We start from the raw sequence: 26,146 nt of genomic DNA on the forward strand, positions 1-26,146 counted from the left end.
AAGGGCTCGCAATATGTTCTATTTGTGGTTTACATTGATAGATAGTGATCATTGCTAGTGTGTTCAATCCTTTTCTTCCACAAAACGATTTTAATTTCCTCAACCCGGCCACGTAAACATATCGAAGCGTAAACGATTTGGCATTAATTTGTAAATTTGCGCGCAAATTTTCGCTCCGTGTGGCCACGGCTATTGAAACTTGCTGCTATTAATTAGTTCCATTGTCCAATGGCAGGACGTATCCAGCAAAGGGGTTTCCTTTCGGTACAAGATGCATTCCAGCTTCCAGGGCAAATACCAAAACCGATTCTCTTTAAGGCTTTGACCACTGACCCGAATTAATCGGTAGCGTAACAGTATGTGGCATAAATATTTGATCTCGGTCCCTGCAAGGTACACTCACCGGTAGTAGTTGAGTACCTGGGCGAACACACCCGGGTGCCGGTCGAAGAAGTACTCGTTCAGGATGGGATCGTAGTTGGCCAGCGCCTCCGTCAGTCTCGAGAGCCTCGTGGCCGGGATCTTCTTCAGTGTCGCCTTGTACGTCTCGTGCCGTATGCCACCGACGTTCAGGACGACCCGGTTCTCCGAGTCCATCAGGTTCATCCTGCCAGTCGTCGTCCTGCAGCCGTCCACCAAAACAACCAAGCCGCACTCGGTTGCTATGGCTATGGTCCACCGCAGCACACTAATGGAATTGAAAGCACTCCACAGTACGGGATTCCCTGCCAAAGTAGAAGCTTCCCTTGGGGAGAAATGATATTCACTGCCGCTGGTTTCTTCCAAGCAGACCACGACCACAACCGTCAAACCGGGCCACTCCTTATATATCACCAAAAACAATAACCGAGCTAGATTCACCCCAAGACACCTAAGGATTGTGGTTTTTCCGGTGGTTTCCGATTCTTTGTGACGTCACGGTGTTGGTTTCGCACTTTCGGCGGGTCCCTTTCCCGCGTGTGCTGGACCACCACTACAAACTACACCCTTCTGCCACCTCGCCTATACCACTGGGCACAAGTCACTTTACTTTGAACACTTCCCGTTTATCCTTTCCTAATGCCGGCGAAGAGTAACACTACCACATCTAATCGCGGGCACGCAAACGCACACGCTACGTCACACACACGTCACATCCGGGGCTCGGGCATGATTAACACTTTTGCTGGTGCACGGTCGTGGACACTCATCTTCCAACCGGACGACTGGCTAGCGTTTGATGCGTTTGCGTTTTCTCATTTCCCGCCCCGGTACGCCGGGATGTAACCCGGCCACGTGCTCGTCGATCGATGGAGCGGTCCTTCCTCGTTGAAAGAGATATCACTGTGAACGAGAGATGGAGAGAGAGAGAGAGAGTAGAAGGTAATGAAATCAGTAATGCTCGAAGTGGCATATGAATACGTTATCTGAAATGGGATGAGTCACGAGGTCGCTGGAATATCGCTCCGGAGTTTTTACGATCCAGACCCAACACTTAACCATCAGCCTTTTCCTCTCACTTCTACCGAAGGCCTCCAAATCATGGAAACGATGACGGAATGTGCGTATCATGTCACTCGAGTCACCGACCGCTGCGAGTGTGAAAGGAAAGAGCTCTAGTTACGCCATTTGCCATTTCTGTTCCACTCCAGGTTGTTCCTGGTTCCGGAGGTGCCACCAAGAAGGAGATCGGTTACACTTTCATCCCTGCGACCGTCTGCACGTAATCGTTTCATTCGATTCAGTTGGATCGCCCGTTTTTTTTATGGATCCCTCTTGGATCCATCAACACTGTCACCGATACTGTGAGTGTGTGTGCGAGAATGCGCCATACGTATGCCAGAGTCGTCTTAGGTTGACGAAATTGGGCTCGTTATGTTTTGCGGATCGGGAGAGGACTTTTATGACGCGCCCAATGATGACGATGCAGTGGTAGGCCCGGGCCAAAAAGCTCGATAAAAAGCTAATTCCTGTGAGGTGACGAAGTACCTCTGGTAGCGGGGAGGTAAGGTAAGGTAAATAGACCTTGTCGATTCCATGCACGTCGATGTCGATTGCCACCATGCAAACGCGAAGGCAGGTCTGCGAAAGGTAATAAGACTTTACGATGATGTAAATGCTCTTCAAACAGAAAGCATAAGCACGATTGGCTTTTGAGGGGACCGCCGGGCCCCCGGTCCACCATTTTGGTCGGTGTGTGCGACAAGATGGAAATGACGGTTCCTGGATTTTCAATTTAGCGATCGCTCGTGTTCTGCATCGCTAATAAACAGACACATTTCCTTTCATCGCCTCGTGGTGAATGTAGCAGCATTTCTGCTTGGGAGCTGTGTGCTGTTCAGTCGATGAATCGTGAATGAAGTCAAATGTTGCCAAAAATTAGTTACAAACGCTCTGCCACCAGTCTGACGTCCGTTCCGCACAGCGGAACGTTCAACAGTGTTGCAGTGGCAGCGACGGTGGCCTTTAGCAGAACACCGGACCCGGCTCCGCGTGTGTTGTTATTCTGCGCCATTTAAATGTTTACCAAAATAAAGGGCTAACTTTGAAGCCTGGGCATGGGCAGCGAGTAGCAGCGAGCAGCCAGCCAGCGATAAATCAAACATTTCCAAAGCTAATCCCTTGCTCACACACACACACACACACACACACACAGGGAGAGCAGGGAGTTGTTTAAAGTAAAGTAGTCCCGTGCAAGGTTGGGAGGGGGGATGCTTCTCCGGATGTGCTCATCAAAGAATTATCCATCCATCCAGCAGATGCCCTTGCAACGCTCCTTCTTCCCTCCACGTCGGTGCGCCATGGTAAACATTGCAACACCCCTCCCTCGGTCCCCGGTTGTCAACTGCGCTCCGCAGCATGGCGGACCTTGGCCCACGCCAAAACACCGAAACGATAGCTCCTCGCCTTCGTCCCAATCTGGCTGGGTAATTGTTTATTTAGCTGAAACAAGCTCAACATGTTGCGGCATCGTTTGCTGACGGACTCCCCGACCGACCGACCGACCGGAGTTGGAGTCGGAGTCGGAGTCGGAGTTGAAGTGATGAGGTTGATCTTGTGCTCAGCTCCTCCCTCCACCCAAAAACCGTTCCTTCACGAGAAGGTAGCAAAAGGACTTCGAGGGGATTCGTAATAAGCTACCAGCTGGCTGTGTGTGTGAGGAGCGATGTAGCGGGATTTTGTGGTGGTCTTCATCTTCATCTTTCAACGGACCAGGATGGAGCGTCGTTGGGACTTTGAAGTGCTGTTGCATGTGGGCTCTAACCACACGTGGTCCATCACCGCGGACCGCGCAGGACCGTGGGGCGCGCAAGAAATAAAATTTCATTCCACGAGCTGCAAATCCAAGAATCGTAAAGTTCACTTTATGAGAGCATCCAAGTAGCGGAGTCCGGCACTTACTATGAATGGTTTCAACACAGAAAGGACCAACAAGCCCGTTGCCAAGAGATGGAAGCGTCGAGGAGCACCAAACACTACACTGGGTACGCTCTTACACAAACAGCATTAAAGCCAATACAAGCAACACAAGCAGACGTCCTGGGTGCCATTTGTTGGAACACAGAAATTCATCCTCTGCACTGCGCTGCTGACCCAATGGTCTCGAGGGGATTCGCCCGTTTTTCGGTGAGAAATGCGCTCCGGAAAGATAATTAATTTTCTCCCCCACCGCCAACCGGTACGAAGAGGATTTGACCGTGATGAAGAGTGTTGTGGAATAATTTTGATTAGTAATTTGATTTATCTATTTTATGACCATTGTATGGTGACCTGAGACTGAAGGCATTGGATATTGGAGGGATCTTTGAACCTTTGCTCAAGTATGGCTAGCGTGTCCTCCTAGCTGGCAAATTTCCGTCAAAATGAGATTTTATTAAATTGAATTTCTTTTAATCAAAGTGCTTTGTCTGGTCCGAGACACAGTTCACTGACGCGGGGTGATTTTGTTCAAGCTATTTGTTTGAGTTGCTGCCCCAAGAAACGAGGCTAATGTGAGACGTACATACACCGAAAAGCACCGAACTCGACGGCGAGTCGCAATCAGATTAAGCTGATAGCATATTAACGGCGCGATGAACATGATGTCAAAAGTGCAACGCAAGGGTTTTCTTCATCGAAATATTTTTTAAAAAAATGAGAGAAAAAATCCAATCATCATTACTCTTCGCTACCAAAAATGATTGGTTCAGTGGCCCATCATGACTTACCGGCCCCGAGGAGGCAAGGCCCCGCGGTGCCAGACGCAAGGACGCAGGGGAGTGAGCGAACACTTTAAAATGACTGATGATGTGAGCATACGAGCGCTGGGGCGGTTCAGCGAGTGACACTTTGCAGAAGTAGTAGTAGGAGATGCTGGAGCAATGGGCCAATGTGCCGGGGTGAATGATTTATCAACAACGGCCAATGTCGGTGTCAGAAGGATGGCGCTTAGCGCCAGGATTGGTAAGCCATAAAGTGGAGCGCGAAAATAAAACTCATTTGACCTCAAAAATGGTTGATAAAAGTCATAACTCGTTTCACCATTACTCATCTTCTGGGAACCGGTGCGATGTGATGGTCGGAACATCGTCCCGATCTGATGTCGCTGGGCACTGCATCTCGTTAGCCGTAGCCGATTCCAGTTTACCGATGGTTTTAATTTCCCTCTAGAGAACCATTTTTTGGTGGCACATTGCATTGTGCTACAGAAACCGCTCGTGTGTCTGCAGAACCGTACCAACCGTCTTGACTCGTGCACGTACAGTGTGACGAGTCCGGCCGACAGTGCGCTCGCTGTTAGGAGAAGAAAAAGAGACACCGGCCAGGGTTGGCGCACGCAAAACCAGCTGTTCCTCATCGGAAAACGACGATAGAAGTTTGTCTGGGCCCGTGCCCGGCCTCACGGAAGAAGGGCAAAACTTCTGAAATCCGGAGGGCTGTTAGGGGAACGTGATGCAAAGAAGGAAATTGAATAGCGTAGGGCAAAAGCGCAGTAAAAGAAAAACGTGTGAAAAATAAATGTTGTTCCAAGGAGCGAGACGGCATCTTTTAACACCACGGCCTGTGCTTGGTACGGTATGCTTCCTAGCTTAACAATAGCTTAACAGCCATCCGGTTCTCCGTGACTGAATTGCCTGAAAGTTGCTCCACTGCCTTCCTTTTGATAGCCAGGCCAGCTCCGTCAAGACGTTACGTCCTTATGCTTTCAGGCGAACTCGATTTCGATCTGGATTGGTGTGACGAGTGCAAAACGAACACGAAATTTACAAGGAACACGATGTCACCATAGCAAGCGAGCGGGCGTGAAAGGAACCATGAACATTGTATCGCATTGCTATCGGGAAACGCTGGCTGGCTGATAGTGGAAGGATAATCGAGTGAGAGCGCCTGCAGCGGAACACGAATGCTTTGCGAATGGTGATGTATAGCTGGAGCAGTATCGTGCGCTACTCCATTACATCTTGTTCCATTCTGTGCCTTGAAGGGATAACAGTGAAACCAGGTTATTCAGAAAAGGATACTTTTTTTGAATTTCAGGTTAGCTGGCAGATCGTTCAAGCAGGCGATACCTAATTGGGATGCTTTGAAGCGTTAAACAAGATCAAAGTACACTTTGATACTTCGTTCGTAGTAACGTGGGAGTTAGTTCATTCCGCTGCTATTGTGTTCAGGTGGTGCGAATCAGGATGTCTAGCATTGGCAGGTAAGACCGGAACAGAAGAATGCAGTATTCAGATAAAATATCCATCGTTTTTTTTGTTCACCCTGCGAACAGTGTAAAGAGCGAAGTAACCCTGCACAAGTATCGAACACCTACTCCGAACACCATCAACAATCGACAGTCAAACTCTAGTGCTAGCCGGATTCCATCGCGTAGTTCTGTGGCAATTACAAAGTACCTCCGACAATATTTCGTTTTGAAGCAGCATATTTTTCTGAAATGTGACATCCTTTTCTAGGACCAAGTATGTCAAACGCCAGCAGCAGTTGGATGTAGGAGATGGTGGCAAGCGCCGGTACACCAGTTCGAGCGAGAAGATGATATCGATGAGTGTGGTGCATAATGCCCCGGAGAACTCACCGGAATGCTGCGCTTTGCGAGATCGGAAAGAACTCTCAAAGATATGCTGCTTCACGAACATATGCCAGGAGCGTCCGTGGTCAGAAAGTGTCCGCACGAGAGGTCGTGGGTTACTGATGGGGCTTTGCCTCTACTTTGCAGCTATCGTAATATTTGTCCTCTATGCACTGTTTGGTGATGCGGTGATAGACGTTTGGAGAAGATTTATTTCGAAAGGATCCGCCAATGACCATACCTTGTACGTTGAAGATGAACTATCTTTCCAGCCGTTTCGATTATTGAACATCACAGGATTGAACATTTTTCACCCACAGATCTCTACGACTCTGATCGAAAATGGGGTATCGCATGAAGTGTTCAACTTTTTAAAGCAGGCGTTGCTCAGATTGTTGCGATACGTGGAATCGTGGATCCGATTGGAATAGTTCGACCTTTCGGTGTAGGAAATAAAGGCTGGAATAAGAGAAACAAAGGAATCCATGGGAATAGTGGTAGTGATGCCAACAGCGATGTTCATCTACTAAGCAGCGGAACGGAAACACGAAAGCCTGCAATATGTTCGAGTAATATCTTGGAAGGCACCTGCAAGTTGTCCTGTATCAATGTCCTAGAGGCTGTCAACCATATTCTGCTGCGTTGACCCTACTTCATAGATAGAGAGTGTCCCCCCATAATGTTAGCCACATAGCTGACAGGTGTATACGTTAATACCAAATAGCGCAGGATATCATCGACTTAACCCCTGGGGGGAGAAGGGAATCCTTCCAACCCTCCCAATAAAACGTTCTCTCCCGTACGGAAATTGATCCTAATTGTGATCTCGTGGCCGGAACTCGATTGCGCGCCCACAGCACCATCACCAAAGATCCGATTTGCCTGGATGACACGTAGTCGTTGTCGGAGCGTCTGCATGGTGATGGTGTGGTGGTGTCAGCGGGAATTTCCGCCCTCCCGCCAGCTAGTCCCGCGGGACCAGCATCAGCACGGGCACGTCATGAAGTGACGTCCAGTGGATTCGAAGAATCCGTAGCCGACATCCGCACCGGAGCCGACATCCACCTCAGGCGAGCAAATAAAGTCGGAATGCCCCCCACCCCCTTCGCCGGGTGGGCTCGGCCGCGTATTTGCGAATCGATATCCGGTGTGTCCGGTGAGACTAAGCCATCGAACCCGGTCATCCCCGACTTGCGTGTAGCTCCAGCTGCTGCGGTTAGCGATTGCGCCATTTCGTGGAAAACCTCAGTCGCTCGGCCGGCCAGCGTCTGGTGGATTTGCTGGTGGCTGGCCCTACTCGGTTTGTGGTGCTCGGCAGGAGCAGCATCAGCACCAGTACACAAACACTAACACTAGCATCGGCCTGCAGTGTGGCTTCACGGCTATGGTCCCGATGCTCTACATCGAAGGCATGCTTCGGTTGGATCCGTTTCCATGTTTTTCCATAATCCGATTGCCAGTTTGCTGAACCATTTTCTCACCTCATCCAACCGCCGCTCTCTCCCTCTCTCTCTCTCTCGCTTGCCGCTGCTGTCTCTTTGCACATCCGAGAAGGATCTTCGGGGTGTGGTCGCGCGTAAAGTTGCCAGCGAATTTAAAGCCGATGTTTTATGCACTGAAATGCGGCTTGCGAATGGCGATTTGGACAGCCACGATTATTTGCCACGTGCGCCTTGCAAAGTGGCTTTTGTGGCCACAAAATGGCGGAGTGGCGGACTGGTGACCAGACACCAGTGGTGGTGGTACAGGGAATGTAAATTGGATCTAAATAATTGATATTTCAGGAGCGTGCGCGCCAGACACCCATTGTCACCTCGTTCGGCACCTTCATGAACTGGGCATGAGCGAAGTGGACCGGAGAATTATTTTGCCAAAGTGACTGCACCACCACCACCACCACAGAGGGGGCACGGATGGCGAATCGATCGACTCTGGTTGGTGGGTACGACTCGAGGGCCTGGTTTTTGACAATTTTGCTCGAGTGTTCCGAGGGCATTCACGTCATTATCGTAGATCTATGAATTGAATTTCTAGCAAACGGATGTAGATCATTATTTTAATATGTTCCCATATTACTATTATTAGTTCTGGATATCTTGAGATCCGTTTAGGAGCCAGTCGTCGAAACTAAATGGTTGAATCATGGTTGCGTCTTCCGAGAATGCATAATTATTTTATCGACTCATCAATTCCTTCGACTCCTGGCCATTACGTACCAGAAACTATTAAACGGAACGAAGGATTACACATCTCGCTCCCACTCCTAATTTTGTTTTCATTTCCGCACGAGTTGCGAACGACATATCACGTCCGATTTTACGATGATCATTCGAATCGCCCGCGATGATCGTGTGCATCGTTAGGAAAACACTTGCACACGCCCACACACATACACACACGGGAATGCATCTGTTCCCACTCGATACCAACACGCGTTTATTTGATTCGAACATCCAGCATCCGCCACATCGCAACAACGCATCGTTCGTTCTTTCTGCGCGATGCTATTTTTATGCGGCGTCGAGGAAAGGCCACAAGCTGGAGCGCGAGTGTGAATGAGTCAATGGATGCCGTTCCCGTCGTTGGGAGTGGGAGTATCCGGATCTGGAGCCGCTGCTTCGGGGTCCGGGTGTCTGTCGACAAGCGAGCAAATTTGTGGCCGCTGAAATGGTTGCGTTGTGCTCTTAGCACGTAGCTTGTAGCACTATCAGCGGACCCGAATGTTCGCTGCTGCGGTGATGATGGGTATGTGACGACGTAAAATGGCCAATAAATGAGCGGCCCCTGTAGGCGATGCCGCCGCGTGTCTTCGTCCCAGCTAATCCGATGGTTTCGATTTTACGGCAACGGATTCTTCGTTCATTATGATTGTTTAACGCTAACTTTGTGAACTCATCCGTTTCTCGTCTACAAAATAGGCTTCCTACTGCCGGGGAATGCAATGATTCATTAACATCTAACCTGATTTCATCGATCGCCCGGGGAGTACACGAAGAGAATGTTTAAAAATGGTCAGCTCGCACTGACCACGGGGAGTCCGACTTCCGCCGCAGGAGTAATTTATGATCGATTTTACGCTCCACCAATTAGCCACCGGCCACCGCAATCGTTACACAATCGCTTCCGCAGAACATTACTCATTGCATTGGCCGGAAATTCGGAAAATGATTCCCTCCCTCCATTCTCGGCGACGGTAACTTTGGGGATTAATTTCTTTCCAGCGCACCAGCCGGCCGGCGCTAATTTTCAATTTGCCAAACACTGACAACGCCCGGAAGCTCGCACGTGCCACCACGTGTATGCAACAATAGCACACCAACAACCGCGAGCAACATAATTGATGCATTTGTTTTATCCCCGGTTCATTTTCATCCTTCTCTCGGTTCCGATACGGGTTTTTGGTTCGCTCGGTGGCAATTCACCGGCACGCCGGCATTAGTGACACTTCCGGACGGGGGTTCGGGGGGCCAGACCCGAGATAATGTGGGGAATGCAGAGACGCGAATGCCCGGGATGCGCTTGGTGGTCAACCCGTGTTCGGTCGGATGTGCGCGTTCGGTCAGTTGTTTGTTTGTGTTTTAATTTCTTTTGTTTTACTTTGGGGCCTACCCGGGGAGGGGGGGGGGGTTGAATCGGACTCGACTGGCCAGAGGAGGGCGTGTTTCCGGTGGTGTTTTTCAACCCCAAAACCACCCCCTCCCCAAAAAGGCACACACATACGCGCGCCGCGACACACACACTGCTTCGAGTTTCGATGGATAATCAACAGTTTATTCGGTTGGTTGGTGGGAGTCGGCGAAGACCACCACCCTCCGGGGGGTAGCGGCCCGACATGCAGTACGGATAACTGGGGATGCGACCAAAAAGGGATAACCGTTGCTGGTTGGTCGCTTTTCAGCTCAGTTGACAGCCGTTGCCACTGCTGCTGCTGCTGTTGATGTCGGTAATTAAATAAAATTCAATTGAAAGAATTTAATTTCGAAGTTCCGGCACTAGAGCCCGGGCATGCCCCACGGGAGACCCACCCCCCCCTCCGCCAACGACCGAGTAAAGTTTGGAGTCGAGCGCGCAATTAAGCATAATTGTCACGGAACACCCTGTGCGCGATGCGGATGCGGTGCGCGTGCCAACTCGTAGCCCACTCGGTTGCTGGGGGAAATGAAAAATTCATTTAATTCGCGCAGTAGCCCGCAAACGATCGAGACGATTATTATTTAGGTGCCGGGCGAATGGCCATTCACGCGCGTGTGTGTGTGTGTGTATGCCTGCGGCCACCGTCCGGTTCGGTGTCGCTTTATGTCGTTTTCAGCACGCGACGATCTCGCGCAGCAATTTCCTCGCGTTTTTTTGTTGTTTTCGTTTTGCTTTCTAGTGAAATGTCTGTTTGTGTGGCTGTGTGAGGGGCCTTTTTTCTTGTGGTGCGACGGATAATTGAATCGTTTTTGAAGGAGGTTTGTAGGTGCTAATAGCCTCCTTCGCATTGGAGTTGTTGGCTGAATGATCCGGGAACATCTTTCCAGCAGGCCTCCAACGTAATTCCATGTTGAAATGTGAAATCATCGCAAAGCACAAATGGCGGAAAGGGAATGGAAGTGTCCGGTGAATCACTCGCCAACGCCGCGTAATCCTTGTCTCTCACCGCCGCCTCGTGTAAATACCGCAATGGATGAGCTCATCCTATTCGTTTCGCAATTACTGCATCCAAATCCTGTTCCGGTCGTCGTGTTGCGCCTTTATGCTTGTCAGCATCAGCAACAGTCTCGCGCGCCGGTGTGTGTGTGTGTTTGTGTGCGGTATTACTGCGGATAATCCAGGGAATTCTCCCAACACTCGGCGAAGCAACAAGATGCTGCGTCATTTGCATATAGATTAAAACATCACCAATGAATGTGTCGGTCGCTGGCCGATGGTGAAGGTGCGCACACAGACACACACACGGGTACTCCTGCACACAAACACACCCACACACTCTAGCACACAAGCTCACGATCAGCCCATCTCACGCGATGATGATCGATAAATAATGGCTACAAAATTATGTCCTTTCAACGGGCCCCCATCTCGCTCCCTGGCGTTTGTCCTGCGGTTGCCCATTTCGGATTGAATAATGTATTCGCTGGGGTCCTGTGCCGTGGTGTCGGGTCGGTACCGGGCGATGCGGTCCAGTCCAGTGTTAACGGCTCTCCTGGACACCGGGCGCAGGTGAGTTTTGATTTATAAATTGTTTGTGCATTAGGGACATCGACTCGACGAGAGGCCTCGGCCTCGGTCTGGAGCGTAATGATGGGCTCCGTGATGCGCACGCACGAGTCCTTCCGATGAGTTTACCTGGCTACGGAAACTCCAAACAAAAACGAAGTAGGCGACTCAAATGTTGATGTCGAGCACAACCATTAGCTCCCTCGTGGAGTGGATCGTGGAGTAATGGATTGAATGCGCGTTTTTTTTTCCATCCCCTCGATGCTGTAGCACTTATCTTTTGCTGTTTCCGCTGAGCACACACACACACACCACGAAGCATGAATTATATGTTGAAGCATGTGAGCGTCAGCAAAAAACCAAAAACCCCGATGGTCAATCACTCCTCGCACGGCACGGCTTTTGTTTACTTTTCATTAAAAACACTTATGCTGCTGCTGCGAGTGGCCCTCTCACTACGTGTGTGTGTGTGTGTGTTTGTGAATTGCGCTTTCCATGGCCACATCCACTGGTGTCTGTCCACGGATCACGCGCTTCCGTGGGAAGGTTTTTTTTTTGTTGTTGAAAACATAAATTCTTACCGGAGGTGCGGAAGCCGAGACCGTAAATGGGGAGCAAACCGTAGGCGAGGTGTATGATGAATTAGCTTCAGCTGCTTCCGCGGTAGAAGGTGCGGTGTGTGTCCATTTCGGTGCGGTTGTGGCCATTCCGGTCCCAGTTTGCCATTCGATTCCACCTCTGAGCTCTGTTTATAGGACCGTCGCCCATCGGGTACAGTGGCCAGAGGGGGAAGGGGGTATGTTGGGGGGGATGTTATTCGATTCCACACCTCATCCTCCTTCTTCCTCATCCATTCTGTTTACAGCGCGGTGTGTGTTTCGTGGTGCGGTGTGCGGATGTGATGTTAAAATTTACGATGCATTCGAGAACCCCCCACCCCGGGGGGGAGTGAAAAGCAGTGGGAGCCGAAAGTGTTTGTTTCCACCATTCCACGACACACACACACACACACACACGCGCGCGCGCGCGCACACAGTGCATGTGTAGATAAAATCGAGGAAATCGATAGACTTGTGTAGCGCTGTAGCAAGACCCAAGACCCCGCAGGATCGTTCACCGGCGCGTTGGATCCGTTGATGATCCAATGGAAAACCGATAATGTTCTTCGAGGCCCACTCGTGAGCATTAAATCGAGTTCTGAATTATGGCCCCGGTACTGTGTGGTGCAGGTGAAGGGGATGGAGTTTAATGGGAATCGTTTGATGAGAAACCATCAAACAAGCGCAATTGCATTCATGCTTGTTCATGCTGTATTTATGTAATCAGTGGGATTTCATCATTAATTACGTGGCACCACGATCCACGCCAGCCTACGAGTCGTAATTCGCCGCCCGCCATCCATGCCTTCTTTCTTATTCCGCTCAAATCTCAAAGGTCATCAACGGGATCGATCGATTTAAGTCATTTGGCGTGGCTCTGGCAACCTCTCAAAGGTAAGCATACAAAGTGTGTGCGGGAATCGCAGGGAAAGGAAAAGCGAACGGGCACTTTCCACGAGCACCTTCCTCACGTGACCTGCACCGACAAGGCCACGTTGACCTATCTAAGGGACCCGCAACAGATTCCATGGTCGCTCTCATTAATGCTGATTTGTTCGTGCAGAAAAGTGGATTGGAAGCAACTTTTCCGTGGCCAACTTAGTCCGTAGTTAGACAAAACTCAAACAGACAACAGTGATCGTCGTTGGCGTCGTCGTTGTCGTCGCCGTCCGGCCTTTCACCGAAACAATTCAAAATGGAGCGAAGGGGCTAGGGACTCCCTTGGGTGGCCACAAGGGTGAAACTCTTCTAAAATTCGTGCTTTCGGTAAGTGAGGAATGTCAGGACCGTAGAGGAGTGCCCGGTTGTGGGTTTTTCTGCTTACAATTCAAAGCTTCGCTTTTTTTTTGCACCATTTAAAGCCATTGCTGACCCCCGTAAGGGGGTAAAGGTACATGAATAAACATTGCCCCTCTACCGGTGGGGGGGGGGGGGAAGAGAGGGGGTGTCGCCAGATTTAACCCCTTTCCACTAAAGGCTAAAGGCTCATCGGAGAAACTAAGGGTAAAAAGAGAGGATTAGAAGGATTCGGATCATGGTGCTGCTGCTGCTGGTGAGGTTTTTCGATGTTTTTGCTCGTTGCGCTCCTCCTCCTTCTCCTCCTCCTCCTCCTCCTCCTCCTCCTCCTCCTCCTCCTCCTCCTCCTCCTCCTCGCCAGTCAGGGGAAACTGATTGATGCAGCTTTGCATTTGCGGCTAGACGACGAGACGACCTCGTTCTCGGTGTACTCTTGATGGGGCTTTTTGGTCGCAAACGGCAAACCGTGAGGTCTGTCCACAACACCCACTCCACCCCCCTTTATCAAGGTCGTTTGCTGCTGAATTTCTATCCGACACCCACACACACACACACGAGGGCCAGTGTACGAGGTTGAAAATCGAATTTATATGCAAATCACTTGCACAACATACTCCAGCCCCGTCGGGCCTCGGGTTCGTGTTTGATTTGACCGGCTGGTCGATCGGAAAGAAAACGAAACGGACGGGACGTCTCAAGCATCTCCTCTCTTTCGTTTCGTTTGCTGGGTCGACCAGCTGTCGGCGAGCTGATTCAGCTGATCCTTTCCTATCCTGTCCTCCGGCGTCCGGCGTGATCTACCGGCGTCCCAATCACGGATCACGGACGGCGCGGAGATTCCCGCAAATTTCACCAATCAAATCACCTCCGAAGCCGAAGCTGAAGCCGAAGAGGAAGACGAAGTGAACTGTGTGTTTCAAAGCCGCTGATTTAATTCCTCGCCAGCGACGACCGCGAGATCGTCGCTCGAACCGCGCTGACAGCGTTCGAGTACGATGATGGATGATCCAACACCCGGTCGGTCGGACTGACGGACCCCCTCCCCCATTGGACGCCGAGAGCTTCGAGATAAATGGAAAATGATTTACGAAATGCCAAAAATGGGTGCCAGGAAGGATGGAAAAGAAGGAAATCGGTTCGCCCAAAATCCTCTCGCCCCCTTCACCAGACAAATAACGACAAATAAAGGAGCTGGCCAGACCACCGTGGGGCCGGATGATGGAAAGATTGAAATTGGATCCTCCAATCCTCCAATCAGCCTGATGAAGCGGAACTCTGTGCACTGCGGCACTCCCTTCGCTACTTAAGCCCTTCCCCGTTTACGGACCAAGCCCCTTTTTCCTTTCTTTCGATCCCCCGGGTCTTCTATGGCCCGCTGGCTTTGGCTTTTGTGCCGCGAGCGCAGGTGTTGTTTTCACGATCGGAATGTCTGTCGTAATATCGCAATTGGTGACGGACGAAGGGGAGCAGAGTGGAGCACTGGAGGCGAGGGACAACCGCAAGGCAAAAGAGTTATGTTTATTTAAGTCATCTTTCAGCGAAATGGATATTCCCGCGGATTGTCGGTTTCTCGCCCCTGGTCGTTGCCTCCATTGCGACCATTTTTTTTGTATTTCATTTTGTATACCCTCTGGGGTGGGAGAGAGAGAGAGAGAGAGAGAGAGAGAGAGAGAGCGATTCCTGGATGAGATTTTTGGCATATTTTCGGCACAATTTCCTCCTCCCCACCCCCTTCCCGGCCCAGGGGCGCAGAAATTGAAACGGAAATCCGCGGCATCTTGGCAGATAATGTGCTCCGACCATATAATGCCACCTCCCCTTTGCTGAACCGAAACCGGAAGGTGATGGCACACAAAATGCACCACCATCGACACCCCCCCGTTACACGTCGTGGCACACTCCCCTCCCCTCCTCCTGGGTGCTGGTGACGTGATGGGATTGGCTTTCCACGAAGGGGATGCGAAATTGGAACCCCGATTTCGGGGGAGCTGCCTTTCGTGGGGTGTGCATTGCAGTGAAAAAAGCCGGGGGTCGGAAAATTGATGAAGGGATTGTCGTCGTGTCAGGGGCTCCGGGTTCGTGACCTTGGGCCTAGTCCATGGATCTACCGCGGGGGGTTTCGGTTCCGGCTCCGTTGTTTATGGTTGCCGTTGCTCGATGATTGGGATTTTGGGGAGCGTCGTTTTCCAAATTTTCCTTACCCATCATCCCACTCTCCTTCAACCACCCTCCGCCCCCAGCAACGGCCATGCGTGTTACGTTGGTGGGCCTGGCTTAACGAGAAAAGTGTCAATGAAAAGCCACGCCGCGTATCTGTCGCCGTAAACGAAGACCACCCTCCGGGTCGCTCGCCATTCATGTTCCAACATGAGCCACAACGGTTCAATTACCCCAACACACCCTGATGTCACCGGGGAGGGGAACAGAACCAGAGCCATCCGGGAAGGACCCTTTTCCGATGGATCAGTCTGCGGCTTTGCTGCTGTTCGGATTCGAAGCGAATCGAGTGATCGAAGCAGCCCCAAAAGCTCGGTCGCCAACGCAGCAGCAGCATCATGGCCTGCTGTTACATCGACGAAGGGTAAATGGATTCCACCAGCAGCTGACTGTCGTCCTGTCGTGGCGGGGGATTTGAATTGCAAATGGCCGCTTTGCTGCTGCTTTACCGATGAAATTCGACGGAACGGAACAATCTGGTGCCGATGCCGTAATTCGGTCCTTCGGTCCGCGTTCACCAGCAGCAGCGACTGCAACGTCGACGGTAGTGGTGGTGGTGGTCGTGCCGCAGCCACTGAATGATTCATAGCTGAATCAGGATCAGTAAAATCGAAAACATTCGCACCCAACACACTCCCGCCCCGAGTACCGCGCGCTACTTCATTAGAAAGTGTGGCGACAGCGACAACAGCTGTGGTGAAGACGAAGGAGTGTGCAGTGCTGGTGGTGCTGCTGGTCTGGCCTCATTTGTTTGGCACTCTCTCTCTCTCTCTCTCTCTCTCTCTCGCCGAGTAATTGTCGCCAATGGATCGGCGGGGGGTGGTCGAGAAATTTGGTTATTATGGAATTGGATTAACTATTCGATTCAACACACTCCGTGGCTGGTGCGGGTGGTAATTGGCAAGAAATGTTGTTTGTTTTGTGGTGGGGAACGGGAGGCATGATTTTGGGGAGGGCTTTTATCACTTTCAGTTTCACCGAATGTTGATTTCATTGATTGGCAAAGCGAATGTTTCTTGTTTTTGCTTTGAGTACAGAGTAGCTTTTTATGTAATTTAATTAAACTGTTTTTAGTGGTTGGAAACATTTGTTACTTGTTACTGTAGTGAAATTCCACAAATCCAGACAATATCTTAACAATATTTAAAAAAAGCTCACCTGTCGTCAAGCGCGAGTTCATTTATGTTTCTCTAAATGTTTCAGCATTTGCACTTTACTTTTCGATACAGTATCATGCAGTATCATTAATTACCACGCGGATCACTTTTGGGGACTGGTCACTTTAGTTGCTTCGAAGTTGACACGTTTCTTACAACACTTTGCTATAAAACCTACGAAAAACATGAAAATCACAAGAAATTTCAAAATAAAAATCACTTCTGCCACGTTATGCTTTGAACCATCCGTAGGCCTCGTACACGTTCACCTTCCGTAGCCATATTACACAAGATGCATGTTCTCGGAGAATCAACTTTTTTTTTCTCCAGCCACACCACGACCGTCCGTTGTTCCATCGTTTGATTGGAAGATTAAAATATTTATGAATTTCACAGTTTTAATTATAATTTATTTTTCAGGTCCCCTTCTCCGAATCTTTGAAGCATTCACCTGTCTGGACCTCGGCGGAATGGTCAGAAAACAAGGGAAGGCCAGCACAGAGAGCGAGTGCTCGGTGTGTGTGTGTGTGTAACAACAAATTGAAACCTTTGTAAACGAACCACGATTAATTAAAAACCATCGCTGCCTTTGATGTGCGGAAAGATCCTGGCGAATAATTTAATTAACCGTCTTCGGCTGGTCCGTCCCAAATGTTGTTGGGCCTCGAGAGAGAGACCACGTGCACCAGCAACCAGTGCCGCGGTACGGTGGCCGATGCGTGGCCCACATCCGCTCGTTCGCTCGCCCGGTCGCTAGGGGATGCCAGGCGCAATGCTTTATTTATGCGTCTCCTGCCTGTTCTGTTTCCTTTCTAAATCGAGCGAAAGCGCGCGGATGGGCCCCGCGTGGACCCACGGTAGTTTGTTTTTTGTTTTTTTTGCTTTTCCTTCGAAGATCCACCACCCGGTCCGCGGAAACGGAGAGCGAAACGGCGGAAATTTCGGTTTCACTCTTCGGTCGGACTCCGACCGGCTTCAATTAACACATTTTCATCACCGGCACCGGTTCTTCATCCAGAAGCCTGCCACAGCCAGACACTCGCTCGTCGTTCGCAAACACACGCATACACACACACTGTAACGACCGATGTAATGGGCAATTTAACCCCAGGGGGAGGGTTTTCGTGAGGTCGAAGGATTAACCGTTCACTTAATGACATGTGTGTGTGTCTGAGGGTGTGAGTGCAGCGAACCCACCCACCGGGCCAACGGGAGGGGAGTAAAACAGCTGATGGTTTTGCGGTTTTTCAACTGCGTTAATGATCTGGGGTTGATGATAATTACATTTTCACCCCTAGCACCCCGATGCGGTTGCGTCGGGATGCTTTTTCGCGGAAAACACGTGCACCGATGATGTCGAGTCGAGTGGGTGGGCACAATTAAACACCACGAATCGGTTGCGTACCTTTTTTTCGATCCTCTGCGTTCCAGCTGACCGTCACCGATTAGGTAGCAGCACCAACTGAGACCGCGAACTGAGTTTTGCGCGAGATGTTGTGCGGACGCGGTCACGATTTGGCACCGACTGTCGGGAAATTCGAAATGTTCCCATCGCGGAGCCCATGTGCCGCCGGTCGCTGCGAAGGAAAACCCGTACGGCCGAAGCGGAGCCGAAGTGGAAAGGTAAACAACACGCGAACGTTCGACTGACAGCGTTTCCGCTCGACTGACAGCATTTCTGACGTACTCGTTGCGTGAGAAGAAGAGTGCGGGAGAGAGAGTGCTTCGAAGAAAGAGATAGAACATTAAAAGTGCAAACTGTTGATGTTGATGCAAGGGTTTTCTGGGCCTTTTTGCTGTTCAGCAACAAAGGAAAACATTGCACGAGCGCGCGTTTTCCGGGCGCCTCCACTGACAGCATTCGATATGGTGTCTTGGATGATGTTTTCTTTCGGCAGAACGGGAAAATTTACGTTTTTATCGTTTGCCTGTAGGATGGCGGTTAGAGTGTTTGAACGAACCGTTTGAAGAGGGAATTTTTAAAATTTTCCATAAATTTCTTATTTTTGCAAACCATTTCAGGACAAAAATCACCTACAAAAAGCGACGGCGATACACCAAATCCGTCATAGCATTACCGATGTTTTGACAAACAACAATCACTTCTGTTTTCTTTAGGTAAATAGAGGAAAAGCATTTCCATGATGCTGAATTAGATCCATATGCGCCACGTTCCTGGAAGCAGTAAACAGCAGGAATTGCTCTGCCACTTCATCACACGTGTGTCAAGACATGTGATTGAGATTGTTATCCGTGGGATGACGGTCCCGTAGCTAGGCAACACAGTCACAGTAAAGCCAATTCAAAAATTGCCGCCCCGAAAAAACAGGGCAACCAACAGTTATGGGAACAGCCAACAGTGGCGCAGAGCAAACATTTGTCCACGAGCGATGGAGTGTGCGCGTGTTTGCGTCTATCCGCTTGTGCGGGGCCGGTGAAGATTACTGGCCCTGTGGGGAAGGGAAGGGAAGGGTGCAAAGCTCCCGTTGTGCTCCCGTTCATTAATCATTTGCCCCAGATGGTTCTGTAAATAATCACCATTCAAACAATCTGTTCCACCGATATGTGGCACCGGTTACACTCCAGTTTTACCAGCTCCTTGGAACCCGGATGGGGGGGGGGGGAGGGGAGGGTCGCCGAGGTTGAAGAAAGTCGGTTGTGGTGTTATCGTCTGCGCTGGAAATCTCATTCCCAGTCCATTTCCATTTCCTTCCTTGCCGTTGACCATTGGCATTGTTGTGTTGGGTGATTAATGATGGTTCTTTTAAAACATCTGATGATTTTCACACCAATAAAGGGCAGGGACGGGAATGAATGAATTCAAGCGTTCTTAAGAATATTTCAAAATAATTAAGACGTACGGTTGTGCATCATGTGCTTAATCCGGTGGTGCATAAATAATGGTTGCACGCTAATCGACTCTAGAGAGTACAACCTGTTGCATTACACTGTTATTACAAAGTTTTGTCACTGGCGCTATGGCTCGAGCATGAATGAAAACATTTTTATTTTCCAACATTACCGCATGATCACTGTATGCACCCCAACCTCCCGCCCGGGGCCATTTCGTTCGATGGCTTTGTTTGACTTTTCGATTTGTAGATTGTATTTTGCTTCTTTTTTTGCGTACAGTCACGCTCTCCACTTCTTCGCTTCTTTGTTTGTTTCAAGTCACCCAAAAGCCAGCGTTTCACTTATCGTACGCATCAGCTAAGACAAGGTTTCTCTGTTTTTCGGTCGGTTTCTATCTATTTCTCACTCCCCCTGGGGGAGGCGGAGGGTACTGTAATTTTATGGCATTTGTTTGACAGTTCCTGCCATATTTTAAGACACAATTGTATTGTACTTACATACAGTTTGAGAAGTTTCACACATTTTATGGCTTGAATGAATTATCCCGGGTCGTGGGTATCTCATCTCGATATGGCCACGTTTCGTTGCTTCAAGTTGCTCCATTCACCATTCTTCTTGTTTTGGTCGCACGTGGAAAAGCGAATCGCAGACAAGATTATTCTTCACGCTGGGAAACAGATTAGTCGGAACAGGGAAGGAAAAAAAAACATCGTTCCAATGGTATTCATGCGGTGGCCAAGCAATTAGGTGGAATAGCTTCCACCAAACATAAACATGACAGGCAATATCTTTCGCAAAGTTCCGAACACAGAGACAAAGGAACAGACATTGGAAGTAAATAATAGTTCACCGACTGCCCGTTGTGTGCCCGTTTCTGAAAAGAATGTAGCAACTTTATTAAACTTTCACAATAGAATCACCGTTATACTCAAGATAAATCCCCGATTAAAGTTGAATAAACAGCATGGCTTCGAGATGTTGGCAAGGCAAGAAACGGTAAGTACAGTGCTCGATTGGTCAGCATCCAACTTCTTGAATGCGTGCGACTGGTTCCCGTTTTCCTAACGAGGCTGCACCAACTGCAACGACGACGACGACGACGACTCGGGGTGGCCTAATTAGAAAATCGTCATTAAAATGCAACCGGTGGCTGAGTAGCATAGCCGAGTGGCTTGCTGCATCCCATCAACGGCATCTTCCCGGAGAGGACACCACGTGACAAAGGGTATGTTCGTGGATCGTGGATGAGCAATTTGTTCACCAACAAGTAGCACCCCATTTGTGATGTGTTGCGGAAAGAGAGAGTAAAAGGGTGCAGCATAAAAATGGGTCGCCGAGAAGGGAAAGATACCAACAGCTGGAAGGGGTGAAATGAAAGAAACCGAGCCGAAAGTTGTGCAGCATCCTTTTAATGACCGCTGGCTCGAAGTGGGGCCACACCGAATGATGGTGCCAAATGATGACCTCCTCCTCCTCCTCCAGCAGTACCTTTCGCTCGACGTTGCTGTTGCTTTGAATATTTCCGCGGTGGTTGTTGGGCGTTTTTTAAGAGTTTTCTTTTTTCGTGCTTGTCTTTTTTGTTGTTTTTGTTGTTACACAACGCTGTAGATGCGCCCCAAGTGCTGCGAATGTGTTATTTTGCGTGAGTGAGTAATTATATTCATGACCGTGGCCTTGGAAAATAATGAATTCCATTCTCGTTGCTTCCGGGAACTGGCGGTGCTTATGGTGCTTTGCTGCTGCTGGATGGATGACGAGGCCTGGCCCGAGTAAGGAGTTTGGCTAGACGTTAAATGTTTCTGCCCATTACCGCGCACGTAGTGAACATGTTTTACGTTGGCTGGCGTAATGTTCGAGTGCGGCAAAGTTTGCGGTTGATCTGTGCAACAGGGCTGCAAGCGATGCTGCTGCAAGAAGCGACCTTACTTTTAACACTTGGAAGATTTTACGATGAGAGAAGACTGATGCTACAGCGTGAGAAGCGTTTTAGTTTCTATCACGTGGCAGATAATCTTTACAGGAAGGAATAAAGCTAGAAAGAGAAACCCAATCCATTGAATTTACTGCTAGAAGGCGTAGAAGTGTTAATGTACTCAGTGGTTATGAGTTTTCTTCCAAAACAGTCGCATATAAACGAATAAAACAGCTCACAACACGGATGCCAACACTGACGATAGCTGCACGGTATTGCACACCGCAATGCCGCAATGCCATCTAAGCTGTACACGAAGAACACCGGAATGTGACATTATCCTGCATTTGAATCCGGTTATGAGGCTATGGCGGTTTCGTAATGCCTTGCAAGCGAGCTGTCAGTGGATTGAGTTGAACCTTCTGTTGCATCCTTTTCCTTGCTCACGATGGGTTGCAATTGACGTCATAATTTCATTTCAGCTGCACAAATGAAAGACACACGCTTCTGATGCACTGCAGTTCGTTTTGCTGTTTAGCGATGCGGTGATGTACCCTTGGGATGTTATGGAAGTAGCTTTTTTCCCCCTCGTGATGCTCCTGTTCCTGTTGTGTGGTGTGACGTAAGCTGAAGCTGTAAAGTACGGATGTATTATTGCATCAAAATTAGATTACAACGGATTAGTTCCCTGCTCGTCCTTTCTCTCTCCGATGAATGTATACCGCACGGAGGTATTGAATTATAATTTTGATCAACGGAAGGTGAACGGCACGCAAATATTGATGTTTGCGCATACACCGCAACACCACACACACTGGGCCTCATAATTGGATTCATTATACGTACCCCAGCACCGGCACAATGCACACCAGGGGGGGGGGGGGGGGAGGTTTGCGACTCGCTGTTTGCGAAACCGATCTGCCGTCTGCTCTCTGCCGATGGATGGTATTTCTGGTGCGCTTTTCACCACCCGAACGATCACCACCCGATGCACACAATTTAATTGCAAAAAGCATGCATTTCAATCTGTGGTGTAATGGTATCCATTACCTGAATACTCTTTTGATGCTCGAAATGTTGATAAACCGCTAGCAACACGACTAACTCCAAGAGAACGTTGCTATCTCGAAGCTTTTATGATAATTTTAAGCACTGATTAGCATTCGAATTAACATCCCGAGACACGTTTCGGCACGTGAGCTGGATTATGCCAACCGTTCAACCCAATCGGTAACCTTTTCCCAACGTTGCAACACTTGTCAAATCGTCAATTAAGTGTCACACGTGGCACATCCCGTGGCTAGACGGCTTTGGGGCGAAGTGGATGTGGCATAAATCATTCAACTGTCTAACATGCCCGGCCTGGCAAAAGATTGCAGTAACTGGGATGATGAAACGGGACTTCAAGCGCTATGTAAAAACTGTGTCGTTGACTTTCAGAGAGGCAGCAATAGCAGGAGGAGAGAGAGAGAGAGGGAGATAAAACGACAAAATGAACCAACTGGCAAGTACCAGGCAGGTGATGATTGCTGGGCTGGCGGAGTTACACCGGCAACAACCCGAGACAGCCCGGGTACAACGGAGAAGCCAAACATCATCAATCAAACATCCCACATGCTGTGCACGCCGAGCGTTATGGCTTTTTGCGAAAAAGAGAGGCAGAGCATAAAAAGCATGGCAGCATGGAACGACCACCAGGCAACCGCCAGCTGACACACGTGTTCGATGCAGCAGCGGCATGACGACGAACGGTCGCAGCATTCCGGCATTGGCAACGGCGTCGTATCGGAGTTTGTGACCAAAAACTGGCGGCGAAGACACTTTTAAGGGGGATCGCTTTTTTTCAAGGACAAACCTCCTTCCCGGCTCGAGCGCCTTTTTGTGTGTTGGCGCCCCAAGTACCTACCGGTTGTTTTTGTGTATTGGAAGCTGACGAAGGACCGGGGAGACATTTTCGATCGGTGCTAGTACATGGACCGTACACTCTTTACGATTACTTTCTTGATTGCCGTCCGTCGGGTCGATCACCTAAACTGTATTGATGAGCCCATAATGGGTGCCATGTGTTATCAATCTTATGCTACGCGCCCTTAAGCACACCATTCCATCCTCACACTTTCGGTCCGGGGTGCTTCGGTCGCGCGGTGAGGACCCTTTCGAAGATTCCATTCAGCCAAAGTTGAAGCCAATCGAAAAACTTTATCAATAGTCGCTATCACTCGGATAGGATGATACCACCACCACCATCACCATCACCACCGCCATCGATGGCACTTTCCCACCTGCACCAGCGGCCAAAAGTTCTCGGATTGAGTCAAAGCGTCATAAGCGTAATCGAGATGGCGACGGAAGGCGAAGACGGCGACGTGCGAGCGAACTAGCGACTCCGAATGGTAATCGATCGAACGGAGATGGATCGATGAGTGGATGCATCGTCCCGCAGATGGAGAGAAATTTGATACATGTGCCTTATTATTCGCCAATTTCTGCGAAAGATACCCACACACACACACACGCACGTAGAGAGTCACGGCGAGAGGAAGATAGAAATGGGATATGGAGGTGATGAAAAATGATAACGATTATATCCGCCCGGGTGTATCGGTGTGTGGTGGTGGTGGTGGTGGTGGTGGTGTGCCAATGATAATCATTTATTCTATCAATTTCCATTTCCATGTCCATGTTACCACCAGCCCGACACGAAATCTCCGGCTGGGGAAGGTGTTTGTGGCTTTGCCAGCTTCCGAAAGTGTTCTGTGCCACAAAACGGGCTCGGCGGAAAGTGTGGCGTGTGGCGTGTGGTGGAAATTTGTTTTTCTTTGTTCCACCGAACATTCCCCGCCGGGGGCGTTTGCTCGATAGAGAGAGAAGATTGAGTTGCAAACATGTTTGCAAACAAATCGCAACGAGGCTTGTGGAGTGGATCGATTTCAGAACTGAAACTGATGATAGTATTAGTGTTGTCGTTCATTAAGATTCTCTGCAATAAGGATGTTACTACCAGCTAATCGATTTGTGGGTCACAAGCAACTATTGTCTTCTGCTGTGCTGAATACAGTTGAACTACATAGTTATTCGCTTGACTCAAGTTGGTATAAGACGTTCGCAAAAGGTTTGATAAAGTAAATAAAGTACCGGAAATGTTTGGTTGAATCAATGTAATATGCTATGATGTAGTATGTTGCAAACAACCTGGATTCTTTTCGACCGCCCGCACCAACGAGCAAAGTATTTCATCAAATGTAATGCGCTCAGCATCACACACACACACACACGCGCGCACGAATACATGGCATGGACCATAAAATGTGAAAGGTACGGGCTGAATACGGATGATGTCGAGCGAGATGACGCTCGCCGGTGGAGAATCTGATGAATCAGTGGCAGTGGAATTTTGTGATCATGATATACATTTCCAGCTCACTGAAGCCTGCCTGCGAGCGGGATGTGCAGCCAGGTGCGGTGAGTTCATCAACAAGCGACAAAGGATGTTGCTTTCTGCACACCGGTCGAGTGGGATGAATTCTTCCAAGCAAACCAGGAAGATACCGGGAGTTCCGACAAAGCCGTGTGTCACAATCATCAGCACGGTTCACGGAAGCCATCGGAACACGGTCACCGGTATCGGGGGGGGCGAATATTAATGAATTGTTGGAATAGCTCGAAGAAGGGAAAACCTCCATCTCTCCATCAAGCCATAAACCATAATTGAAACATAAAGTTGAATGCCATAAGTGTGCGCCGGCGTGTACCGATTGGATGCTGGATGTGTGGAGAGTTCCATGGAATGGAAAATGGTCATGGCGTGACCGGAAATCATGACCGAAAGACATTTTGACATCAGCGCGAAGTGCTGCGCCAGCACTCGCAAACTCTCCAGTATAATTGTATTGTCATTCAACGGATGTCACAATGGAAATTACAGTCCTTCCGGGTGGATGGACCGGTGCAGAAGTGATTTGTCGTTACGAAATCAATCATTTCGCCAAAACTCAACCCCGAGTGACGGTTGAGCCACGGCTCGATGATGCAGACCGACTCTTGAAAAGGGTTTTTGAAGTTCAAGTAGTCGCGGCGCAGCACACGTGGCGTTGCTGGTTCCCGCAATCAACGTACCGGAGCATAAAGAAATTTGGATAATTTTTGGACAAGAGGTGCTGTTGAGCTATCAAACCGCAACACTTGAGTTGAGTTGGTAAGAAGTAAAAACTGGAAATAAAACGGCGTTCAGCGGCGTCGTTTCGAAAGTGACTCATTAAAAGCGAACCATTGATTCGACTCCATCAAAACGAGAGGATTTACGGCAGATGCTGCTGCCGGGGCTGCTCTTACGAAGCGTTCAAGTGTGAGGCCCCTGAAGGACCGTATCTTTCCCACTTGACGCCCTTTGCACAAGTCCGCCATTCCAGATAAGTCCGTCAGGCAACATCTGGCCATCATATTTCGATTTATGGCGATCCATTTTTTGCTTAAGCGCTGCCGTGGTTAAATGCCGAGCGGCAGTTATGCTCTGGTCACTCCAATTTGACCGAGAACCGTGAGCGAGGCCAACGTACGGATCATAAATGTTTGGTCTATTAACTTCATTACACATTATGGTTGACCGAGCGCTGGACGCGGGAGAAGATAATAAAGTACATCTTCACCTTAATTGCGCAACAACGGTGACATGTTGTGCCTGAATAGCTCCGAGAACTGGGGGACTAGTAAACCACTCGAGGTGGTTGAGGTGTCAATTGTTTGCTCAACCACATCACGCGTATATCTTGTCGCAGCAAAAGGCTGTCAATTCCAAGTGCTTGATGTTACATGCAGGTAACGAAAGAAACGAGTTCAATGACACTCTAGATCGAGATGCTCTTATCTTGGTGAAGATGTA

General features: G+C 49.4%; 1 protein-coding gene across 4 annotated transcripts in view; it reads right to left on the bottom strand.

Moving 5' to 3' along the window:
* LOC125960054 (potassium voltage-gated channel protein Shaw-like) overlaps nucleotides 1-18,020 on the bottom strand; it is a 58,441-nt gene extending 40,421 nt beyond the window's left edge. For all 4 annotated transcript variants that reach the window (XR_007469816.1, XM_049693211.1, XM_049693210.1 and 1 more), the window contains exons 1-3: nucleotides 17,908-18,020; nucleotides 16,504-16,676; nucleotides 404-1,323 (exon numbers count right to left, since the gene is read on the bottom strand). Coding sequence is in view for 3 of the 4 variants with exons in the window: in XM_049693211.1 (XP_049549168.1) it covers nucleotides 404-606 (203 nt within the window). In the remaining variant the exon portion in view is untranslated. The remainder of the gene's footprint in view (nucleotides 1-403; nucleotides 1,324-16,503; nucleotides 16,677-17,907) is intronic.
* Nucleotides 18,021-26,146: the final 8,126 nt, after the last annotated feature.

Source organism: Anopheles darlingi, chromosome 2 (assembly GCF_943734745.1).
Source record: "Anopheles darlingi chromosome 2, idAnoDarlMG_H_01, whole genome shotgun sequence".
In the NCBI taxonomy this organism is placed as follows: domain Eukaryota; kingdom Metazoa; phylum Arthropoda; class Insecta; order Diptera; family Culicidae; genus Anopheles; species Anopheles darlingi.